General features: G+C 42.7%; 1 protein-coding gene across 1 annotated transcript; it reads left to right on the top strand.

Annotated features, from left to right (window-relative positions):
- Window positions 1-2,595: 2,595 nt before the first annotated feature.
- Window positions 2,596-24,829, top strand: NLRP8 (NLR family pyrin domain containing 8). Its single transcript, XM_037820511.1, has 11 exons — window positions 2,596-2,950; window positions 3,574-3,648; window positions 5,421-7,005; window positions 11,701-11,871; window positions 13,734-13,901; window positions 15,336-15,506; window positions 17,395-17,565; window positions 21,753-21,923; window positions 22,171-22,341; window positions 23,018-23,253; window positions 24,666-24,829. Exons 1-11 carry the CDS (start codon window positions 2,596-2,598, stop codon window positions 24,827-24,829), a joined length of 3,438 nt encoding a protein of 1,145 aa, XP_037676439.1.
- The last annotated feature ends 424 nt before the right edge of the window (window positions 24,830-25,253 follow it).

Genomic DNA, 25,253 nt, shown 5'->3' with positions numbered 1-25,253 from the left:
TTTTGTTTGGGGGCAAGGAAAATATTCTGGAACTAGATAGAAGTGGTGGTTGCACAACACTGAATGTACTAAATGCCACTGAATTGTACACTTTAAAATAGCTAACTTAATGTTACGTGAATTTCACTTCAATAAAAAAAAATCCCATTAACTCTATCTTAAAAATATATTTGGAATATGACCCCTTCTCACCACCTCCACTGTTATCCCTTATACAGGTCATCGCCATCTCCTTCCAGGACTGTCTGTAGCTTCCGACCAGGTTTTTCTGCTTCAACTCTGTCCTCTAAGCAGAACAGCCAATGGGATCCTACTAAAGTAGCCATTATCATGTCACTCTTTTCCTGATGACCCACCAGTGTCTCCCATCTCATCTAGGGGTGGCCTAGAGGGCCCAGCAATCTGTCCCCACACTGCCTCTCTGACATCACCCCACTGCTCTCCACTTTGCCCTTATACTTCCAATGACCCCTTGCTGTTTCTCAAAAAGTTCCAGGCACAACATGACTAGGGGCCTTGATGTTTTCTTTCCTCCTCTCTGGAACTCCCCTCATAAGCACACAGTCTGCTCTTACCTCCTTACCTTCTGCTCAGACGTCACCATTTCAGGGAGCCCTTCCATATTATCTTTTTAATGTGCAATGTCCTTTGTCCCTTCCTGGGCTTTATTTTTCTCCATGGTATTTATCACTGTATTAGTTTCCTGGGGCTTCCACACCAAAGTACCACAAACTAGGTGGTCTATGAAAACAGAAATTTGTCTCACCATTCCAGAGGCTGCAAGTCTGAAATCGGGCTGGCAGGGCCGGGCTCCCTCTGAGGACTCTGGGGAAGAATTTGTTCCCTGCCTTCCTTCTGGCTTCCGTGGCTGCAGCCCTTCAAACTCTGCCTCCGTCATCACCATCACAGGGCCACGTCTCTCCTGTCTCTGCCTCTGCGTCACGCTGGCTTAGAGCCCACCCTAATCCCTTTGGCCTCATCGTAACCAATCACGTCTTCAAAGACCCTATTTCCAAGTAAGGTCTCATTCACAGTACAAGACAGGACTTGAACACACCTTGCTGGGGGACAGAATTCACCCCATAGCAACCACCTTCTATCATATCATGTGTGAGTTATTTTCTTTCCCTTCATCCACTGAAATGTCAGCTCCATGAGGGCTGGCATTTTTGTGTCCATTGTTCACCAAGTGCCAAAAAAGAGTTTGACACCTATTATATGTGTGGCTATTTGAGTGACTCTGTAATGATTGGCTTATTCATATACCATCTCCTATGTGCAAGCGTGTCTTCTGCATAATTTTTGGAAGAGCTGCTGGGTCAAATGTTTGTGCATGTAGGACTGACAGCTATTAGAAGTCATACTATGCCATGTTCAGTGAATGAAAATAAAGCAGCATGATTTAATTGCCAACATCCTCACTGGTCCTGATTCCTTTGCCCTGTAAATTTCTTATGAGGGTAGCTCAGTTTCCTGGGAATGTAGAAATTGATGTAACAGGTAGAGGTAGAAAATACTAGTGTGATGGGGTACCCTTCCCCAGCCATCTGGTCAACCTTCCAGGAGCCCCCTTCCAGGTCTGCCCTGGGCCAAGGGAGAGCAAAGTCAATTAAACAAATTTATCCAGAGGTCTGGGTGTTTAATAAGAACCTGCAGGAGGCAAAGTTGTTGAATAAGAAGTTATTAGGAGGGGGGAAAACAAAAACATGCCCATGATCTTAGGAATATGAACTTTGTTGGATTTAAAATCACTTTTAGTCTGATGGGGAATTCTAGCTAACCATATATATTCTACATTTTAGCTTAATTTAATTGTTTTACTTGCCTCTATTTTTCCCTCTTGTTAAACCTTCAAAAAGGCTTTGGTTTTACTTGTTTCTTCACCCAAAGAGGCATAGAGAATAAGAATTTCAAAGTGGATTTGAGTCTAAACACTAGCCCTGAATACTGGGTGTCCCCAGTTTTATCATAGGACAGAAAACTTAGAAGAAGGGAAGGATTTTAGCTTGCCAGGGCTACTATGACAAATAACACACCATGAGTGGCTTAAACAACATCTCATGGTTTGGGAGGCTAGATGTCCAAAATCAAGGTATTGGCAGGGTTGGCTCCCCCGCCCCTGAGTCTCTCTCTCTCTCTCTGCTCCTCTGGCTTTTTCTGGTTTCTTCTGACTTCTGGCTTCTACTGACTAACTGTCTGAATTTCCTCTGCTTAATCCAGTCCTACAGATTTTGGCCCATCCTGATTCAATTTGGCATCACCTACGTGGGATCTTCAAAGATCCTTTTCACACATGAGTCCACACCTTAACTAGTCATAAAATCTTTAGGGATCCCATTTACAAACAGGTTCACCCCCACAGGCCCAAGGGTTCAGACTTGATCATGTCTTTACGGGGGACATGATTCACTCCACAAAGAAAGTAAAGAGAGTGTCATGCACATGGTATAATCCACCAAACAGGAATGAAATAAACCTATCCTTTGGACTGGTGTTTTCATTTTATTTCAATTTCCTGTCTCCACAGGTCTCATCTGTTTTGTCTTCCTCATTGGTGATGCTTGCTGAAGCTGACCTTCTCAGCCTTGGGGAAAGATGAGTGACGGGAATCTGAACTCTGACCTTTCTTCCTCCTCTCCTACTTCTTCTGCCTCACCCTCGCTGTTCCCTTCCCCCTTCACCTCCCCTTGCGCACAGGCGGTCATACAGTACATAACATATTTAAGCGAAGCGGAGCTACAAACCTTCAAAGACCTTTTAGTGCGTGAGAACCCCAGACCTGACTCTGTGCAGCTGACGTCTGAGCAGCTGAAGGCGGCCAGTTACGGTGAGGTGGTGCATCTCCTGATGGAGTACTTCCCCGGACGACTGGCTTGGGATTTGACCCATAAGCTCTTTGCCAAGATGGACAAGTCAGCGCTGTGTCTTCGGTTACAAATGGAGATGAAAGGTGAGTGATGAACTTTCATACAAAACAGGTAGGCTTGAGTTTTAGTTAAAGATCTAAATACTTGACTAGTCACCCCTATAACTTATTGGTCACCTAAATAAGAAATCAAATAGTGGGATAAGGTGGTAGATTTAACCCCAAAGGTTTCCCCTAGGAACCATGTTCGGTATTCACTAATTCCACGTTGACAGAGACTTTGTAGCACATAACTGCCACGAATAACAAGAATGAATTTTATGCGTATGTATATATTTATATACACGTACTTACATATATATGCACACACATATATTACAGTGTATATTATTTTACAATGGATACATGTGTCTATGTGAGTGTGTGTTTGTGTATATTTCTCCCTTAGCGTTTCACTGAGCTTTAAATTTATGATATGTTATTGAACACCTTCCCTAATACCTATAAAACAGCCATTTCCTATTTCCTAACATTGTCACGATGAAGGTTTAGGTAATTTTCTTCTCCCCGAGCCAATGTGGTAAGAGACGGAGACTCTCAAACTAGGTGGGTGCTACAATCCTCAAAAAGCCATTACTTCCATGATGCTCTCCCTGTTCTGTGTCTCATCATTCCAGTGGATCACGTGCATTTCTTGTCTTTTCCAGGAATTCCATTTGACAGCCCACCAGAGGACTTGAGCCCAAGGAAAATACAAATGGATATGAAGAAAGAAGAATCTGGTAAGTGCCGGTATTGAGAGTCAGGAGAAAAATGGGCGGTGGGTTTTGATGAGACTCATTTCCTCAGGCAAAGCAGATCATAAACCAGTGTTTCCGGTGTTTCTTCTACCAATCAGAACTTACGCAGAAAGAGAAGTGTTGACTCACCCAACTAGGAAGTCCAGCCTCCAGCCCATTTGGATGCAGAGGCACAAACTACATCATCAAGACATAATTTTCTCCTCCTTTCTCTCCTTTTTTCTGTCGGATTCAGTCTTAAGCAGGCTTTCCCTGTACAGTGGTCATCTTTGCCCCCAGCCACTTTTAGTATGGACTGTACCAATTTAGCATACCTGCAGACAAAGTATCTTATTCTCTAGCAAATGCTTATATTTACAGCCAAAGTTCCAGAATTGACTCCATTGAATCAACTTTGGTCATAAGCTCAACCATGATTTCATGACCATGGCCAAATGGGTAAGATTGTCAGCGTGGTGAAGAATGGGTCATGTGCTGATAAATGGCTGGTGGGGACAGCCACAGTCCAACTTAGTGGACTGAGAGTGGGAAGGGACCATTCTCCAAAGGAAAGCTGGGATGCTGCCCCCAGAGTGGGAAAGGCTGGGAGGCAGACAAATGCAGACTCTATCTAATCCATCCCTCCTGCCCTCATGCCACCATCCAGGGCCATCAGAAGTGGGAGTCCAGAAAGAATCCAAATTATATTAATGTGAAAACAGCCTTCTCAATCAGTTTGTATAAAGAAATACAATCGGAAGGAATCAAGGGCCAAAGGAAAACATTTGGTTCTGCCATGAAAACTCAAGTGAAGAGAATGTGGCATCAACAGTTCTAGCCATAGCATAGTTAAATTGCACTTCCTCACAAATACTTGGGAGTCTACAGCTTTAACAACCGCCTGAGTCAGAGTAGCAAATACCACTTTAATTTTAGCGGTGGCAAAATTGAAGCTTAGAGACTCTATAAGCTTCATAGAGCTTATAGAGGCCATAAAGCTAATTAGTAGTAGACTTCAGACTTCTAGAGAACTTCCTCCTACCCATCAGCAGGTGGGAACTGGACTTCATTTCTGCTTTGTGAAGCTCACAGTTCGGGGTAAGGGGGAGAGAAACAGAATCCAAAATTGGAATGAAGGTTTGTGACAGATCCTATTAACTGTCTAATTAGAATATCTAATCCTACTTTCTTTTATTACTAACAGAACCCAATTTTATCTAGGGATAAAATGTGCCTAGCCCTAGGGGAAATAGTTTTTTTTCCTTTCCCCAGCTTCCCTTGAAGTTGGGTTTGATTACATGCAGCTCTTTGCCATGAAACATAAGTAGAAGTCACCTGGGTGCCTTTGTTTGTGCTGATAAAAGCAGACGTGAGCCGCTGGTGTATCCCTTCTCCCCATGTCTGCTTTGAATTCAGAAAACATGGCTAAAGCTACAGCAGTCTTCCACCCACACAGCGAGAAGCAGGAAGCAAGGGCTAGGAGAATCATGGTGATCCTGCATGGAACTGCCGAGCCACAGAATCTCTTTCAGCAGCTCTGCACCCCCAGATTTCTTACTTGAAAAAAAATACTTCTTACTTTGTTTGAGGTGCCTGGCGTTGCATTTTCCGTTCCTTGCAGCTTCATTGATACAGTTCTGTCAGGAAAAGTACAGAATTTAGGCAAGTCTATCATGGGGATTAATTTAGATGTCAAGATTAGTTTCCTTATTCTATTATTTCTCAAAAGTCATTTTGATGTTGCACCTTAAATTTCTCCCATCTTGTTCACACAGATAAAATACAGGAGTACAAGTTGGATGTGATGAGTAAGTATTCCACCCGATGGAACAGGGCTGCTTGGCCTGAAAGCCACATGGATTTCATCTACCAAGATGTACACAGAGACGAGAAGTGCATACCTCTTTTATTCCTTCCCCAGAAACCTCAGTGTAGACAGCCCAAGACTGTCGTCCTGCAGGGATATGCTGGGATTGGAAAAACAACCCTAGCCAAAAAGGTGATGTTGGCATGGGCAGAAAATAAGTTCTACTCCCACAAGTTCTGGTATGCTTTCCACTTCCATTGTCAAGAAGTGATCCAGGGAGCTGAGCACAGCTTCTGTGAGCTAATTGTGCAAAAGTGGCCTGGATCTCAGGCTTTGCTCTCAAAAATTATGTCCAAACCAGACCACATTCTTCTCCTCTTTGATGGTTTTGAGGAGCTCACATCTACCCTCGAAGAAAGACAAGCTGAACTGAGTGGAAACTGGAGCCAGAAATTGCCTGGGTCCATTCTTCTGGGCAGTTTGCTGAGCAAAAGAATGCTTCCTGAAGCCGCCCTACTGATCGTGATGAGGTTCGCGTCTTTGGAGAAACTTAAACCCTTGCTGAAATGTCCCTTTTCTGTAACCCTTAAGGGATTCAGTACAGATGAAAAAATCGAGTATTTCAATAAGTATTTCAGGAGCCACAGGGAGGTGGATAAAGCCTTGCGAGTGGTAATGGGAGACAGGATGTTCTTCTCCATGTGCCGGACCCCCGTGGTTTGCTGGATTGTCTGCTCTGTTCTGAAACAGCTGATGGAAAGAGGAGCAGATCTCAGGGAGACGTGTCCAAATTCCACAGCTGTGTTCATCTGGTATCTTTCTAGCTTGTTTCCAACCAGAGCTGGAGACCCTCACAAACAGACTTTCCAAGAACAACTGAATGCTGTGTGTCATTTGGCTGCAAAAGGGATGTGGGACATGAGATGGGTGTTCGATAAGAAAGACCTTGAGCAGTCCAAGTTGGATGAGACTGGCGTTGCTACTTTAATCAGCGTGAATATCCTTCAGAGGGCTGGAGACAATGAAGACCGTTATACCTTTGCTCACTTGAGTTTCCAGGAATTTTTTGCTGCTTTGCTGTACGTTCTCTGCTACCCACAAAGATTCCAGACTTTTCAGGCTTTGGACCATGGAGATATCAAGCGACTGATAGCAAACCCTGAAGGAAGCAAGAACTATCTCTCTCAGATGGGGCTTTTCTTATTTGGCCTTTTAAATGACATGCGGGCTTTGGCGGTGGAGCAGGCATTGGGGTGCAAGTTGACCACGGGCAATAAGAAGAAACTGTTGAATAGCATAACCCAAGTACACGAATGGGACCCACTTCCTCCGTGCTGTGCAGTCCCACAGTTATTCTACTATCTGCATGAGATCCAGGAGGAGGCATTTGTGCGTCAGGCCCTAAAAGATTACTATAAAGCTACTTTGAAGATTAAAAAGAAGATAGACATGCAAGTCTCTGCTTTTTGCCTTAGGCACTGCCAACATTTGCAGGAGATGAAACTGAGTATCAGAGGAGAGAGGTTCAACACGGAGTCCTTTTCTTCCCCCCGGTGAGTGCCTTGATCTCTTCCTCGGCAGGAAACCCTACCTAGGGGCCTTGCCTACGATCCCATTGTCCTCTCGCCTTAAGCACCAGGGCCCTGAGTGTCCTAACTTCTCTGATCCCCTCCACAGTCTAGTTTGCACAATCTTTCTGGTTTTTCTTTTTGTTTCTTTTTTACTTTTATTGCAGTAACATATATACAACTCAGAATTCCCCATTTTAACCGTTCTCAAGTGTACAATTCAGTGGCATTCATTACATCCACAATATTGGGCTACTGTCACTGTCATCCATTAACAAACTTCTCATTACCCCACCCCTGGTAACCTGTAATCTAGCTTCTGTCTCTATGAATTTGCTTTTCACATAAGTGAGATCAGACAATATTCGTCCTTTTATGTCTACGGTATTTCACTGAAAATGGTGTCTTTAGGATTCGTCCATTCTGCAGCACGTATCAGAACTTCATTCTGTTTTATGGCTGAGTAATATCCCAGTGTATGTATAGATCACATTTTGATTGTCCATTCATCTGTTGATGGACACGTGTGTGGCTTCCATTTTTGGCAGTTGTGAATAATGCTGCTGTGAACACTGGTGACCATGTCTGTTCATGTCCCTGCCTCCGAGTCTCTGGGGTATGTACCTAGAAGTGGGATTGCTGGGTCATGTGGTAATTCTAGGTTTAACTCGCTGAGGAACCGCCAAAACGTTTTCCACAGTGGTGGCTGCTCCAGTGTACAATCCTACCAAACACAAACACTCGTCTCCGGTAGACAGCCATCCCAATTTGCCTGGGACTGAAGGGGGTTTTCAGGCATGGGACTTTACATTTTTAAACCAGGACTGAGGGGTTTCCTAGGATGCATGATTTTCAGTGCTAAATCTGGGAAATCCTGGGCAAATCAAGACACGTTGTCCACCCTCCTTATGTCTATGCTACCTGCCCTCCCCTCCTGTATTTGTGGGGACTTTGCTTCATCTAAACCCCTACTTGTGTGTCATGAGCAATTTAGTCTTTAGGGAAGTGTGTCCAGAAGTCTTCTGTGATGATGAAAGCATACTTTATCACACCATTCAATACAGTATCACTTTCCACACGAGGCTATTGAGTGTTTCAAGTGTGGCTAGTGTGGCTGAAGAACTCAATTTTTTATTTTAATTAAAATTTAGATTTAAATGGCCATGTTTGGCTAGTGGCTACCATATTGGGCGGCACAGATCCTGGGGCATGGAGGGGTGTGGTGGTCAGCCTTCAGTGTAAAAACTTCTCCTCCCTCTTTACTTATGGGGTAAATAATTTACAACTACCCCTCCCCAGCATGTTACTCTTACATCTCCCTCCTGCCTTTCTTACAAACAATATGAATAATTTCAGTTCACTGTAATCTTCCTTATTCCCTACTGTAATAAGAGGGAGTGTTCTGGTGCCACAGCTAAGAACTTGAGTTCTTCTGCTCTTGCAATCACTATGTGTCTTTGGACAGTTTACCTAACACTTTCTGGCCACTGATTCTTCATGAATAAAATGGCAATTAAAAAATAATACATACCTATATGGTTGCTATAAAGATAGAATGAGATTAAATGTGTTATACACAGTGATGGTTAGTTTCATCTATCAACTTGGCTTAGCAATGTCCAGTTGTTTGAGCTCACAAACTCTAGCCTGATCTACCTTACCGTGAGGGTATTTTGTGGATTTAAATCCTTAGCCAGTTGATTACATCTGTGGCTGGTGACATCTGCAATTGACAGAGAGAGGGCCTTCAGCAAAGACAGAGTCTCCCCATCCCATTAGTTGAAGGCCTTAAAGGGAAAGCTGATGGTTTCAGCACTCAGAAGGAAGAATTTCTATCTCTACTTCAGCCAGCCAGCTTCTCCTGGGGAATTCACCGAAACCTTCATCACTGTTCCCAAACTGGCCTGCCCTACGGAATTCAGACCTGCCAATCCCCACAATCATTTGAGCCACCATATAATATATATATCTATTATATATATAATGTATGTCCTGTCCTGTCAGTTTGGTTTCCCTGGAGAGCCCTGACTAATACATGCACTGAGCAAGTCCTGGCCCTGCGGTTGATACTCAATAAATATAAGCTTTTATCTCTCATGTAATTCTTATCCCCACTTCTCAACTGAAAATCTTTGGAAGATCTTCATTTTGCCAAATATAATGGATACTTTTTCTCTTTTGCTTCTCATAAGAAGTGGCAAAGCTCACTGACTACTTGTTTTTTCATATGATTTTCATATTAGACAATTTTTATTTAGCACTTGCCAGGTATTAGCTTTATGTGAATTACTTCTCTCACTATCACCATTTGACACGCGATGCACTGGAGTTCACATAGATGACGTACCATGTCCAAGATCACACAGCCGATTGAAACTGACTTGACTAAAATGTGACTCCAAAAGCTACAATTAAGAGTTAAATGAGTTAGACAATTAGGCTGATTCCTCAGGCTAGGGGACATCACCCTTTCTGGTGCATAATTAAAGTTTCCCCGTTCTGTAACTGTTCTTCATGAAAGAGCCACAACCTCTTCCAGATACATTTTCCCATAAGAGATTTCAAGGATCTTAAGCATATTGGTGTGTAGCTGTCATGTTCATTTCAAATGCCATCTACTAGTCTAATATATGATGAGGTTATTAAAAGTTGGCCTCTTCTACTGTTAGTAGCATTTGGGTTATGTCCCTTTCTTCGTTATCACAAAAAAAAAAAATGTACATGCAAGTTTCATGTGAGTTTCTCTAAGGTGGCAGTCAGCAAAATAGATCAGGTCAAACCCAGCTTGCTGCTTGTTTTTGTAAATAAATTTTTATTAGATCAATCCATGCTTGCTTGTTTACATGTTATCTATGGCTGCTTTCATGCTGGAATGACAGAATCAAGTCATCACAAAGTCTTTGGCCTGAAAAGCCACCTTACAGAAAAAAGTTTGCCCACCCTGCTCTAGGATATATTCTTAGAAAGGAATTGCCAGATCACAGGCTACACATGTCGCATCTTTCACTTTATCACCACAGATTTCACCAAACTGCTCTCCAAGGAATCTTAGCATCTCATGAATGGAATGAATTTCATTTACTCAGATATTAAATAATGGCACAAGACAAGGTTTTCCATATCTAGTCCTGACATACATAGACAACTCCAGTCTGTTCTGCAATGCCCATGATTATGTCTCCAGCCCCTGAAAACCTTTTATTTGTGGGAAGAAGGGACACCAAGAGCTCAATACTCTGCTTGGTGTCGCATATTGGTCTTCCCAACAAAAACCTCAAATCTCTAATCACAGTGTCTTGTTTTGAAGCTGAAAAATATGAAAACCTAACGTTCGGAGATGCCAAATTTCTTTCATATTAGTTATGCTATTGATAATTTTAATGGAAGTTCTTGAAGGGCATTGGTGTTATTCCTATAAATGACTGTATAAATACATGATTTTATTTTATGGGATTTTATTTTGCACAAAAATAAGGGTAAATATGCTAAAAAATGTAAATATGCTCAAATTTGCTTTTTTTATGTACTATGTCTTAGAAATCTCTTAATGTCCATGTATATCTCGGTCTGCTTCAGTGAGGTAGTCTTCTAAAAATAGATGTACTAGAGAATATTAAAGCATATCCCCTTTGATATATATTTGGGTTGTTTCTAGCAATTTCTTTAACACAAACAATGCTGCAACAAAAATCCTCACATGTGCCTCCTGGCCAGTGTCTCTGAAGAGAGTTTCTGTGGGGGATTAAATTGTAGGTCCTTCCAGAGCCGGTGAACATTCTATGGTGTTCTTGCTCTGGAATTTCCTTTCCTGCAAACCTGTGCCAAAAATATTTTTTTCTCCCTTGTTCTGATTCTATGTAGGTTTTTCTTTTCTTTTTAATAAACATTTTGTATATGCAGAGTAAAAATGTATAATGCAAGATATAATTCAGGAAACAACTCAACTGTCCATTGATAAAAGAATAAACAAGATGTGGTATAAACATACAATGGAATATTATTCAGCTGTGAAAAGAATGAAGTTTGGATACATCCTACAAAATGGATGAATCTTGAAATCATTATGTTGAGGGAAATACACCAGATGCGAAAAGACAAACATTATATGATGCCACTTATATAAAATATCTAAAATAAGCAAATTCATAGAGGCAGAAAGTAGATTAGAGGTTACTAGGAGCCAGGGGGAGAAGAGTAATGAGGAGTTACTGTTTAATAGGTGCAGAGATTCTGTTTGGTGTTATGAAAAAGTCTTGGTGATGGTAGCACAAGATTATGAATTCACTTAATACCACTGAAGTGTACACTTAAAAATGGTTAAAATGGGAAGTTTTGTGTTTATATATATATATATATATAAAATACATATATATATTATCACAATAAAAAAGATAATTCAACCTCTATCCCAATATAAAATCCCAAGTGATTAGAAAAGCAACTCCCTTTCTTCTGAAGTCATGGGAAAATATAGGTGTCCTTACCAGAGACCAAGGATCTTCTGGAATGAGAGATCTTGTGATGGTTCTTTGGTGCCATTTTCTAAGGAGGGCATCCTTTAGAGTCATAAAGAGTCTGTGACTCTGGCCAGGGCAGGGAACACCAGCTCTGATCTTTGGGAGGTTTTCTCAAGTTTAACTCTACCAATGAGCCATTTTCCTTTTCTACCCTTCCATGTAGACTAGAAGACAATGTTAGGTTATTCCTATGGTGGCAAGACTTCTGCTCTGTCTTCTGGACAAATGAGGGTTTGGAAGACTTGGCCATGACGAACAGTGTTTTAGAGCCTGCTTTTGTGAAGGTTCTTTCTACCGCACTGACACGCCCTCAATGTAAACTACAAAAACTACGGTGAGTATAAAACAAATCCTGGTTGTAAGCCATCCCTTGGGAATAGACTGTTTCCCATCGTTTCTTCATTCTCTTTCCACTCGTGCACCAGCCCAGAAGGCACCAATGTCCAGAGACACCATCACTAGGCTGGGAGAGTGCAGTAGCTGCAATGAGTGGTGAGGGGCTTGGCAGGTGAAACCATGGACTGAGCCAGACTGTCTGCTCAACTTGCCTTGCTGGTTACTAGTTTTGTGTCCTTAAGCAAGTGGCTCATATAGTTTCTGACGTCTTAACCCTGCTGTACCTCAGTGTCCCCAACTGCAAATGATCATAACAATGGGATGATCAAATGAAGTCATCCATGCAAAGCTCTTAGATCAGGACCTGAAACATAGTACATGCTTTATAATAAGTCATTGCTCTCAGGGTTGAGGTAGGTACTATTATCATGATTTGTAGATGAAGAAAATGAGAACCATAGAAGTTAAGTGACTTTTCTAAGCTCTTGCAGCTAATACACTTGGGAGAATGCTCTCCATCCCAGAGAGCCTGCATCTAAAGCACATCTTCTCCATGACCACACCATGCTTCTGCAGTAAGTCACCAGGAGCAGGTCCCTGTAGGTGGAAAACTTCACCAAAGAGTGTGCATTGGAGCTGAATTGGAAATCATGAGATTTGCATTGAGGAAGGAAGATGAACCAGATTTTTATATTGTAATTTGGCAGATTAAAATAAAACTAAAATGCTTGTATGCCTTGACCCCAGCTTCCACTTTTTAAAATATGTCCTAGATAAATCCACATTCAGACATCCAGAGAAATGTGCAAGAATTTCACTGCAACATTATTTTCAACAGCAAACATTTATGCGGTGCTCACCATGTTCTAAGCTGTCTTAGATGCTTTGCACATTAATGCAACCACTCTAAGAAGCAGATGTTCCCATTTCACAGATGAAAAACTAGGGCACAAGATTACCCAACTAATATGTAATAGAATCCAGGTTTAAACTGGTTGATCTGGCTCCAGAATCAGTTCTCTTAGCCACTACACCAGATTCCCTCTCTTTAGGGTTTTTAAGACCCAGAAATCCAATAACTTGTCGTATGACCCGCTGGCCCCTTCCTTGAAATAGCCCACAGGGCGTCACCAGTCTGTGACCAGTGTCTTATCTCATGTCCCCTATTATTATAATGGTTATTATTGGCAACCACTTGCTGAGTACCTTGCAGGTACCATTATAACAGTTCTCACTCCCATCCTAAGGAGAAGACACCATGTGCTCCCTCTCATGGACCTGGAAACTGAGGCTCAGAGAGTTTAAGTGACTTACACAAAGAGATCAAGCTGAGCCAAAGACCCAGTTCTTAGCCCCGTATTGCACAGAAAGGATCCTCAAATATTTATGGACTGGTAGGATGTGTAAGAACTAATTGGCAGAAGGTAGATGAAGAAGATCCAGCAGTAAGCAGGGGCATTTGAGATGCAGGGTAGCACTGCATCCCTGGTTTAGAAAAGGACTGTGGTTTGGGATTCTGAGGGTAGGTGTGGGTTGTAGTGGACCTCCTGGAGGCTCAGGTATAAGATGAGCATCCTTTTGCCTTGGAGAAGCAACCATGGACCCAGCCCAATCTAAATTTGATTATGTTGGTCTCTCATTCTGACTTATGGTTTTCCCATCTTAGCACATGATGTACAATTGTTCATTTGTGTCAGTCCTTAGTATCCGTGTCCTGAATTAGACTGTACACTCCGGAGGGAGAGACCAGGTCCACCTCATCATCAGCTGTGTCTTCAGGAAGCCTGGTTTGTGGTGGCCACAGAACACGTTGGCCATGCATAGCACTCGATGATAATTGGATGCTGCTTACCCCTTCAGCTTTAGGAGTGTGAATCCACCCATGTTGAGTGAAGACTTAATCCGAGTGTTGACTGATAACCAGTTTCTGAGATACTTGGAAATAAGTCACACAAAAGTGGAGAGTGAGACCATGAGACTTCTGTGTTCCGCGCTGAAGCACCCGCAGTGTCATCTGCAGTGTCTGAGGTAAGATTTGAGACTGGGATGGAGAGAGAACCCTGGCACCGAGGTGGTGGTGAGATCTGCAGTCTGCATATCTCCCTTCCTCTGTGCCACCTGCCGAGTTTCACTCAACTTCTAAGGTACAATTTGAAAATAATCTAGAAGTGTCTGGCATAGGGAAGCCGTAGCCCCAGTGGTGAGCTGGAGCCAGACTCTGCTGGCTTGTGAGAGCTGATTGTTAAATGTTCAGGAGGTTTTGTGAGCCAGTTGGTAAACAGAACCATTATTAAAAATGAACTCATATAAACTCACAACTTAACAGATTATATTAAAAACAAAGGTCATGAAACTCATCCCTTCCTAATTATTTCTACTACATTTTACTATTATTATGCCTGGAGTCAGCAAATTTTTTCTGTTAAGGGGCATCTAGTGAATATTTTCAGCCTTGCAGACTATGAAGTCTTTGTTGCAACTATTCAACTCTGTCATAGAAGCACTAAAGCAGCCATAGATAATATATAAATGAAGGCTATGGCTGTGTTCCAATAAAATGGTACCTATGGACATTAAAAATTAAATTTCATATAACTTTCATGCCATGAAATATTCTTCTGATTTTTTTAAACATTTAGAAATTTTAAAAACTATTCTTAGCTCATGGGCTGTGCAAAAGCAGGTGGAGGGCAAGATTCAGCCTGTGGGCCATAGTTTGCCGACCCCACATCAGGTTGTTTTGTCCATTGTACCCACATGGTTGAAGTACTATAGGATGATGTGCTGCTGCACATCTCTTCCCAAATCCACGTCCAGTGACATCACGTTGGTAGCTGGAGATCAGCCCCAGTGGGAGTATTTGTACTTCATAAATTGGTAAACTGCACATCAGTCATTTTTTTCTCCAAAAAACTGTTATACCAGCTCGTGACTGATTAGCCTCCATACCAGGCATTCTGTCTGTTCTAGTTCCTCAACTAAATGTGTATGCCCTCTCATTGTGTTACCAATTGCCAACTATACTCCTTTATATCCATCAGCGCTGAAGAGAGGTCTTATTTTAGAGAACCTGGAGTGCTACAGCACAGTGGTTTTCTAAAGGTCTTTATAAGCAGGCGGATTTCATATTGACAACACGGCAGCTGTGTGCCCTAGGGAAGGTTATTTAGCAATACTGACTCTCAGTTCTCCATTCCAAGACTAGATCATTAAATACACCTCAGGATTGCTGGACAAATAAATTAAATAAGGAGTTGTATTTTAAAGGCTGATTAATCCCTGGCACATGGAGTCTAACTGGTAACCATTCCAGTTGGTTATGGCCCCACATCGATGATTTGGGAGTAAGATGCTGAACCTGATGCAGATTTACCGGCTGGGGGAGGTGCAAATAACCCCAGAGTCAGTCTCCCGTGAAGACAAGAATGTGAGGTAGTGTGTGCTTGTGTGTGGCTTCCACAGGCTGGAGGACTTCCCGGTCACGCCTGAGCACTGCTGCAAAATTGCCTGGGCTCTCAAGGATAACGTGCACCTGAAAACCCTTTTGCTGAGACGTAGCTCCCCACAGGACCTTGGTGCTTATTACCTATTCATGGCCTTGCAGCAGCCGGAATGTCGACTGGAGAGGCTGTCGTAAGTCTCCTTTTGGTGGTGGTGGTGTTCATTTATCAGGAAGAACCAGGGCTTCCGGGAGAAAAACAATAATGAGGAACTAATATATATACATATATATATATTTATGTGTGTGTGTGTGTGTGTGTATATATATCGGGACAAATGTGTCTTATGATAGATGTAATCATTCAGCTAGGTCAATGAAGTATGTGTGTGTGTAATCAAATATTACCTATATAAAATGTACACATGTATAACAGATATCCTGGAATATAAAATTATAATGACAAAGTTATTTTAGGTTGTTTTTCTTAATTATTTGCCTTGTTTTGTTTGAAATTTTTGTTGTTGTTTGTCTGTCTTTAATTTGTCTGATAAAGTTAAAAAATTTTGAAAAAAACTGAATTGGACAGTGGCTGGGAGATTTTGGGTGGAGTCGAGAGGTCACTCTGGTGGACATTCTTATGCACTATATAGATAACACCTCTTAGGTTTTGGTGTATTGGAATAGCTAGAAGTAAATACCTGAAGCTACCAAACTCCAACCCAGCGGTCTGGACTCCTGAAGACGATTATATAATGTAGATTACAGTGTGATTGTGAAGACCTTGTGGATCACACCCCCTTTATCTGGTGTATGGATGAGTAGAAAAATGGGGATAAGGACTAGGGGACAAATGGGGTGGGATGGGAGGATGGTTTGGGTGTTCTTTTTTCACTTTTATTTTTTATTCTTGTTCTGATTTTTTCTGATGTCGGGAAGATGTTCGGAGATGGATTGTGGTGATGAACGCATAACTATGTGATCATACTGTGGACGGTTGATTGTATACCATGGATGATTGTATGGTGTGTGAATGTATTTCAATAAAACTGAATTTAAAAAAAAAAACTGAATTGGAAAAAGAAGTTACAATGAGCCATATATATCCATCAGCCAGTGTATGAAATAGAATCTCACCAGTACTGTTTTCCCTCCTCATTGATTGTATCAGTCCATCCCTCAAGGAAGTCATCTTGAATTGGGTTTCTCAAGCCCCTTGCTTTTATTTATCCTTAAACAAGGCATCACATCATTTTGCAGTTCTTTGAATTTTACATGAATGGCATCATCTTCTATGTGTTCTTTTCCGGACCAACATTTTACTACTTATCTCTGTTTAATTGCTTCCGTAGTTAATTCCCTTTCACTGCGGAATGATAATATATTGTATGAATAGGCAACACCTTACTTATCTGCCTTACTTATCCATCCTACCTGCAGTTGAGGCTCAGGTGCTTCCAGTCGTTAGCGCCTCACATCCTAAGGGTAGAATTGTCTGACTGTGGAGAATGTTTGTCCTCAATTTTACCAAGTCTGTTCCCGGAGTATTCATACCAATTTGTAGTCCCACCCGCAATGTATATAAAAGTTCTATTCTTTCCAAATTCTCATCCAGCTCTTGTTACTGTCAGTATTTTTGTTACTGTTTCACCAATCTGTTGAGCATGAAATGTTATCTTATTGTTTTAATTTGCATTTCCTTAATTACTAATGACGTTTTTTTCATAACCTTACTCTTCATCTTGGTTTCTCTCAAGTATATTTCCTGTTCACGTCTTTAAACCATCTTTCCTTTTTTTAACTTTTGGGATTGTTTTTCTATCCCAGGCCATATTCCATATCTGTTATTTATTCTTAGGTCGTTGCTGGTCTATCCCTTCTCCAGCTTAATCGCTCACATCGAGGTCACTGTCCTCTGCTCTAGATCCTGGAAGCCCTGAGAGATGATAACAGGGGCTCAGTGAAGCATTTGCATCCAGAAGGAGAGCCCAGATGAAAGCTTTCATTCTTCAGTAGGAGGCAGGGAAAATCCAGACCTGGGAATGAGTAAGGTCGCATCTTCTGTATGTTTCTCTCCCACAGGTTGGAGAATTGTGGCCTCACGGAGTCGTCTTGTAAGAGTCTTGCCCCTTCACTCAGGAGTAGTAAGATGCTCACCCATCTGAGCTTGGCAGAAAATTCATTGAAGGATGAAGGGGTAAAGATGCTTTGGGAGGCCTTGAAACACTCAGAGTGTCCCCTACAGAGGCTGGTGTAAGTCCCCAGATATTTTCTTCTTGGAATTCCCTTGAGCAGAATAGAACGATTGAGAGAATCTGTTACATATTCATGTATGCAATGCCTACTGCTTATTAGGCATTGTGCTGATGCTAGAGAAAAGTATGATAAAGGGGAGGGCTGTTATTATTCAAGTTTCGGAGACAAATTACCTAATGGCAGAGATGGCAAACTGTGTCCCAAGACACCAAGGTGAACTCACAGGGGCACTGCAGAATAATTTAAATTTAAGGGATTCTGACATCTGTTCAGCACCACAAAAACTACTAGCTGGACGTAGTTTACTTTCAACATCAGATTGCCGTATATTCCTTTTGATGATGTTATATCTTTGCAAAGTTAGGTTTTCAGCGGTTGTTGTCGTGAGAGCAAGTGCATTGAAAACTCAATGAGGAACTAGTGTGACATACAGAAATTACTGAGACTCCAAGAACTTCTGATCAAAAGTGTTCCCACAAGTCCTAGACATTCTGAGTTGGTGTTATGTCTTTGCCTTTCAGGTCATAATGATGTCATTTAACCTAGCTTGCTACTTGAGGAAGCAGGTTGTGTTAATAACTCAATTGAATGGACAAGAATCAAAATGATATCCTATTTGATGTTTTTCTCACTGCATCATGAATTCTTTAAATGATTCCCCTTAGTGTCGAGATGCTTTCATCTATTATTAACAGTTAATCAACCAGAACTGTCTTAAACAGTAAAGAAATTTGTTGGCTCATAAAATCAGACACGTAGAGGTGGCTGAACCGTGAGTCATCTTGGCTCAGCCATCTTTTTCTTGTGTGAGCTTCATCCTCAGGACAAGACTTAAGAGCAACATATCTTAAGCCATTCTAGAACTTTAATCCATCCATGGGAATATTCATAGGTCTCCTGGATGAATAAGAGAGAACTGTTCCAGAAGGTCCCGCAAACCTCACTGTGGGGCTCATTGGCGTAAGAGCGATTAAATGCCCGTTTATCAACAAAGCCACAGCTTGGGAGATAGAGTCACCCTTAGGTCACTCAGATCAACCCCTGCAGGGCAGAGTCAGCTTCTGGGCCATGTGGGCCTTACAGGGATCAGGGTTTTCTGAACAAAACTGGGCATATGTTATGAAAGAGGAAAGGGAGACTGCAAACCAAGTGGCAGTCAATATGCTGAGCACAGCTCTCTTCCATTTTCATCTCTCACTTCAACGTGGAAAGCTCAGAGACAGGTGCACAGACCTGTCAAATACAAGTGTAATGATTGTCGGTATGGTTTCATCTGCCGTATCAGTGACAGTTCTTTGGTGAAGAGTAGTAAACTGAGTTGAATCTACATAAAGGGGAATTTCCTCTCCTGTTTTAGGGCTGAGGGCTTGTGCATAAACTGGAGAAGTGGGCTTATAGGTGAGAACAGATCAAGAGAGCTTTAGAGGCTGGAAACCAAGAGCCACAATTAACCTTCTAGGGAAGGAGGGTCTCATGAAGTTATATACCGACTCCATATCTATCAGAAGGTAAAGCCCCTGATTCTAGAAACCATTACACTACATTTTTGGAGAAGAGGTCATTCAATGAAAGAAAATCAGGGCACTTTAGTAAAGGGAAATGGAGGCATTACTGTCAGTAACAACCAAAAAAATAAGAAACCCACATATGTCCATTATGCTCATCGTGGTAACATCCAATATTTTCAAAGAACAAACTCGTGGTTAAATGTCATGGCACTTTTTTTAACTTGTTATTGTAATAATATATTTGCTGGGTTTCATGTCACTATGATGAAGACAGCTAGCTACGTGGCACTTCCATAAATGGCCCCAATCCAAGTATCAATCAGGGTTTCTACAGCAAGAATCAGAAACCAAGCGGTTTAGGCAAAAAGAGAGCGAGAGAATTTATTATATGGGTAGGAGGAGCTCACAGACTTAGAAACAGGAAGAGCTATATTTAGGAGGCAGGAACTAAAGAATTTTCCCAGGACATTCAACATCTAGCAGAATTCAGAGATTAGATGGTGCTACCTTCCTTTCAATGATGTCATAGAAATAGAGAGAGAGAGAGAGAGTCTCCGAGTTTCCAGGTGAGTGAGTCTAGCTCATGAGCCTGTATCTCAGGTGGGAGGGATAACGGGCGGGAAGCTTTGTACCCTCTACATTCAAGGGGAGAGGGGTACACTCCGCCTCCAAACAGGACTTACACAATACGAGATTCCAAAACGGGAGTAGATGTTGGATACTGCCTGCAGATGTTCACTGCACTGTAAAATCTGAACAGTTTCTCGGGTAACTTCAGGTGTCTATTTGCTGGGTTATGTCTCTCTTCTCCCCTTTGGCTTGCCCCATCTCAGTTGCATGACTGCTCTCGGGTGAAAAATCTCGGCAATGCTTTTTGAAAAAGCTCGGCAATGCATGGGGTTAGAACACCGTGCAGTTCTAATCCCATGCACTGAAACTCCTTCAAGGGAAATTATTCTACCTTTGACTTTTTTCTCTTTATATTCAGAACACTTAAGTGTCTGTCGTGTGTCAGGCCCTGTCTAGATGATGAAGGTATAAAAAGGATTAAGTCAGACCAGCCCCCTGCCCCTGAGTAATTTATAGTCTAGATCAATGGTTTTGAACCAGGGGTGAGTTTGCTCTTGAGGGGAGGTTTGTCAATATGTGGAGATACTTTTTGCTGTTGTAACTTGGGGACATCTAGTGGGAAGAGGCCAGGGATGCTACTAAACATCCTACAATTCATAGGAGGGTCCCTCACAACAAAGAATTATACAGCCCAAAACATCTACAATACAGAGATGAGAAACTCGAGCCTCTCCAAGCACCCCTGCCATTAAACAACTAGATGCTGGTGGAACTCTCTGAGTCATGACAATTAAAGATGTCTCCAGACATTGCTAACTGTTCCCTGGGGACAAAATCATCCTTGGCTGAGAACCACTGGTCTAGAGCAGTGTTGGCCAGACTTTATGTTATGATACAATATAGCAGTCCGGATAAGGATAGGTTTTGCTGCAATAACAAACAAGTCTCATCTTTCTGTGCCTTCAAAACTAGGTTCTTTTCACTCTCATGCTAGGTGCCTGTCCCTGGTTCACTGGGTGTTTCCACGTTATTCTCATTCTGGGACCAAGGTTAACAGAGCAGCCGCTGTCTGAAATATTTCTGTCCACAGCTTAGGAAAAGAACATGGTGAGCTGCATCCTGACTCTTCAAGCCCCCAGACACGTTTTATTAGACAAAGCAAGTAGCATGAGCACATCTTAATTCAAGAGTCTGAAAAGGTGTGATCTGACCATGTTCCTGGAAAAACTTATTTACTTCTTTATTTTTGTCTCATATTAAAATATGAGCGGTGAGAGGGCAGGTGCCTTTTCTGTGTGAATCCCCATCACCTGATTCAATGCCTGAAACAGCAATTTCAACAAATATTTCTGAAATGCTTGAAGTGACACAAAATACGCCTGAAACACTGACACTTATAACTTCCCAAAAAGAAGCAGGAAAATGAAGCTACTTTGGAAAACAGTCTGGAAGTTCCTCAGAAAGTAAAACATAGTTACACGTGAACCAGGAAATCCATTCCTAGGTTGTATGCCCGAGAAAAATGAAAATACATGCCCATACGAAAACTCGTACATGAGTGTCCATTGCAGCATTATTCATAATAGGCAAAAAGTGGAAACAACTCCTATGTTCATCAACTGACGAAAGGATAAATAAAACATGTATATTCATCCAATGGAATATTATTCAGCCATAAAAATTAATGAAGGGCTGATTCATGCCTCAACTTGGGTGAACCTTAAAAACATTAAAATGTCATAAAGGAAGCCAGTCGCAAAAGACCATATATTATACGGTTCTGTTAACATGAAAGTGCCAGAATAAGCAAATCTATAGCCATAGAAAATAGATTAGTGGTTGTCAGGAGCTGAGGGGCAGAGGTTGGGGTAAAATGGGTAATAATGGCTAAGTGTACAGAGTTCTCTTTTGGGGGTGATGAAATGTTCTAAAAATTGATTGTAGTGATGGTTGCACAATATAAACTTCCATTGATTGGTGCACTTTGAATTACATGATATGCGAATTACATCTTGATAAAGCTGTTATGTAAAAAAAAAAAAGGCAGGAAAGAAGTAAAACTTAAGGGTGTTTGGTTGGTGTTTCTTTACACGTGTTTCTTTGCAGGCTGAGGAAGTGTGCCCTGACCTCCGCTTGCTGTCAGGATGTGGCCTCTGCTCTTAATAAAAATAAAAACCTGAGAAGTCTAGACCTTGGGTTTAACAGCCTGAAGGATGATGGGGTTATCCTGCTGTGTGAGGCTCTGATGAGCCCTCGCTGTGCTTTACAGACCCTGGAGTAAGTTGATTGGAGATCATTTCCTCATTTGTGATCAGGACAATTGTATGTAAAATCCTCTCATAATTTCTTGGAGTTAGGAATTCATAGCCTGTCCTTGATAATCATCCAAGTACCCAAAGGGATGACCATCATGGGTGTGTAAAACATATTTGATGTGAAAGTGCTTATTCCCACTGGGGTGTGATTTCTCGGCTGGACTTCCCACGGTGGGCAGGGTTGCTTCTCTGCTGTGTCTCTCCCGCAGACTGGAAACATGCCAGCTCACGTCCACCTGCTGCCAGGCTGTGGCCGCCATGCTCCTCCACAACCAAAGTCTGAGGTATCTGGACTTGACCAAGAATGGCATTGGATCCAGTGGCATACAGCTCTTGTGTGGGGCCTTTCGGGACCGAAAACAGAGAGCGAAGATCTCTTTGTAAGTCTCTACAAAAACAGTCTGTGCAAAAACAGTCCTCCGAGAAAATTTCATTGTGAAGAGTGATTCTGGACCTAAAATGCAAGTACAGATGTTGATAACATCCTGCTCTCTTTTCCTGGAAATTTATAATTTCCTGTTTGTTGCTTTTTAAACTTTAGCCCCTGATTTTACCTAAAGGGAAAAAAAATGTCCCTTTACATTTTTCACCTTTTCTTCTTGTCTTGAACAACTGAGCTTATTACCACTTGCCAGTTATGTCACCGGAACAAGTTTGTTTACCTTTCTGAGCTTCAGTTTTTCCATCTGTAAAACTGGGATTACATCTTCCTCCATAGGAACTTTATGGGGATTGAAAGGGAATGCACAGATGAGACACTTAGCACAGCCCCTGGCACAACTACAGTCTCAGTCAGTGGTCGATTCCAGGTGAAGTGTACAACTATACCTAGTGTATGTCTCTGTTACTGCTTAACAAGTTACTTCACACTGAGCAACTTGAAACAAACATTTATCTGCTCACACATTTTCTGGATATTTCTCGTGAGATTGCGAACTGCCAGCTTGGGTGTGACGGGCTTGAGAACCTGCTTCCAAGTTCACTCGTGTGGTTGTTGGCAGGAGGCCTCAGTTCATCTCCACAGAACTGCTCATGATATTTCACTGGATTCTCCAGAACAAGTGATCCAAAAGAAAGGGAGACGGAGGGAGGGAAGAGGGAGATGGGGAGAGGGAGAGAGCGAGCCCAAAGCAGAGCCACAGACTTTCACTACTTAATCTTGAAAGTGACATCCCGTCACTTCTGCCTTGTTCTGTTGGTCACACATACGAGCCCCGACTCCGTGAGAGAAGGGACTACCCCAGGATCCGACAGCAGGAGGCTAGGATCCCCGGAGGCACCTCCTACACCTAGTGAGTGGCTGGACCAAGGCGTTTTGACTCCATACCTGAGCTCTTGGAACTGACTCATTGGGCTCCGTCTTCTCCGGGGAACCAGGGTGGTCTCCTGGGTGGGAAATTTCCATCCCTGGGTTTTGGATACTTTTCTAAAACTACATAAAATAAAATAAAATAAATAATTGTGAGACAACAAAAACTGATTTTATCCATTCCAGGGAGAGGAAAGACAGTGACGAAGTGGACATGCTGATGAGGCTGGAGGGCCCAGAAGTGAGAAAGTGCTTCCTAAGGATAATACAAGAATGGAATTATGAGCACTACTATGAGAGACTATAGACGGATTGATCTGCTGACCCCCGGATATTTTTTTTCCTAAAGAAAAATTGGGAAAGAGTTGCCTATTCTGTGGGCCCTTCTGAGATTGGGTTTAGTTCTGGAAGACGGTATAGGTCATGACCTCCAAATAGCCCCGATAGTAAGGGTCACGTGTTGGTTATTGGTCCCTGGATCTGGGGCCCCCAGGTCGGGGGTTTCCACGCCACCGGGCTGCTTCTGCCCCTTACTACTAGATGTCTTTGAATATGTGATGTAAACATCTTCTGTGGGAACTGTCTCACCTCCCGGGGGGGTTGAGAGAATTTGATTAAAAATGTATGTAAATGCAATTTGAAAACTTCTCAAGTGTTTTTCATTTACCAGTAGACTGGTGCATCCAGTGTGATGAAGGCAGAAACACATACTTGAACTCGTCTGGGGAGAGCATCCAGAGGAAATGTTCAAGCAGTTAGGACAGCTTTAGAATTCAAAGACCTAGCAAGCAATCCCATTATTTTTTTCTTTTTGAACAGCCATCTGGGTAATGGTCAGCTATTGTCCTCACTGTTGCTCTACTCTCCGAAGGGGCTTTTATCAGAAGGTGGAGAAGTTGAGGTCCTCACCGTCCCTCCCCCACCCCATTCTTAAGAGATGGACAGAAATAAAGGTTCATCGAAGGTCAGCTCTGTGGCACAGAATACACCCTCTGGGTAGGGATGCCCGGAGCTGACCTTAGTGCATAGGATGGTGCACACGGAGGGAGGTGGAGTCGTCAGAACTCCCTCACCTGAAGTCCACACCTCAGAGGTGAGCACACTGTTCTGTAAGTTCAGAGAACCCACCCATTGTGTTCCCCAAAAGGGCCTGGTGGTCACTCACTTTGCCAGGGCCATAAGAGAAGATGCCAGTGCGGGAATCGCTGGCATTGCTGAGAAGAAAAGAGCTGGAATGGGACAAGGGTTCCCAAAGTTTGTGGCACATTGTATTCCACGGGCTCTTTAAAAGTGCCCCCGCCTGGGTCCCATCCCCAGATGTTCAGCTTCATTGGGAAGGGGTGTGGCTTAGGCATCAGGCATTTTTTCAGTTGCCCAGCTGGTTCTAACCTGCAGTGAAGTTTGGGAACCATAGACGCAGGAGATGTTACAGAACGGGGCTTCCCAGCAGGACGGGGACAATACCAGAGGCAGGTGGACAGAATGACAATCAGAGGTGCTTACGGGAACCAGGGATCCTTGATGATGACGAAGATTGCGGTGTTGCTAGGGTGAAGTAGGTGGGCAGCTAGCAAAAAAAGAAATAGGAGTGCGGGTAGCAGCCTTGCGTTAGAGCTGCAGCCCCGCAGAAACCGCAATCTCTCCACCTGCTTCCATACAGCTCTCAGACCCAGAGCCACTGATGGGAGGGCCCCTTTGAGGCAGGGCCCTGCAGGCCACATCGAGTGTGCACAGTAGTGATTCCCACACGGCCACCGGCTAGATCAACAGCACTGGGGAAAGAATACTCAGGTCGTTCAAGGACTATTGGATGCAACATCTGAGGCAACATTGTTACCACAGGACCACAAGTACCATCAAAGCCCCGGTTAGAGCAGAGGCTTGTGGACAGCAGGTGATAAACCAGGTCCAGATCACAGTGGGTCCGAATGTGGTCACCTTCACAGGCCCCGAGTGTGTCACGGAGATGGACAATCTCTTGGG

Source organism: Choloepus didactylus, chromosome 27, assembly GCF_015220235.1.
Source record: "Choloepus didactylus isolate mChoDid1 chromosome 27, mChoDid1.pri, whole genome shotgun sequence".
Classification (NCBI taxonomy): domain Eukaryota; kingdom Metazoa; phylum Chordata; class Mammalia; order Pilosa; family Megalonychidae; genus Choloepus; species Choloepus didactylus.
The sequence above is the reverse complement of the archived record's forward strand: the minus strand, read 5'-3'. Positions and strand labels throughout refer to the sequence as shown.

Bases quoted from the DNA above. Each gene is read 5' to 3' on its own strand.
- NLRP8 (XM_037820511.1), top strand. From the start codon at position 2,596: ATGAGTGACGGGAATCTGAACTCTGACCTTTCTTCCTCCTCTCCTACT. The intron at 3,649-5,420 runs GTAAGTGCCGGT...TTGTTCACACAG, and splicing joins TATGAAGAAAGAAGAATCTG to ATAAAATACAGGAGTACAAG. The intron at 13,902-15,335 runs GTAAGATTTGAG...TGGCTTCCACAG, and splicing joins TGTCATCTGCAGTGTCTGAG to GCTGGAGGACTTCCCGGTCA.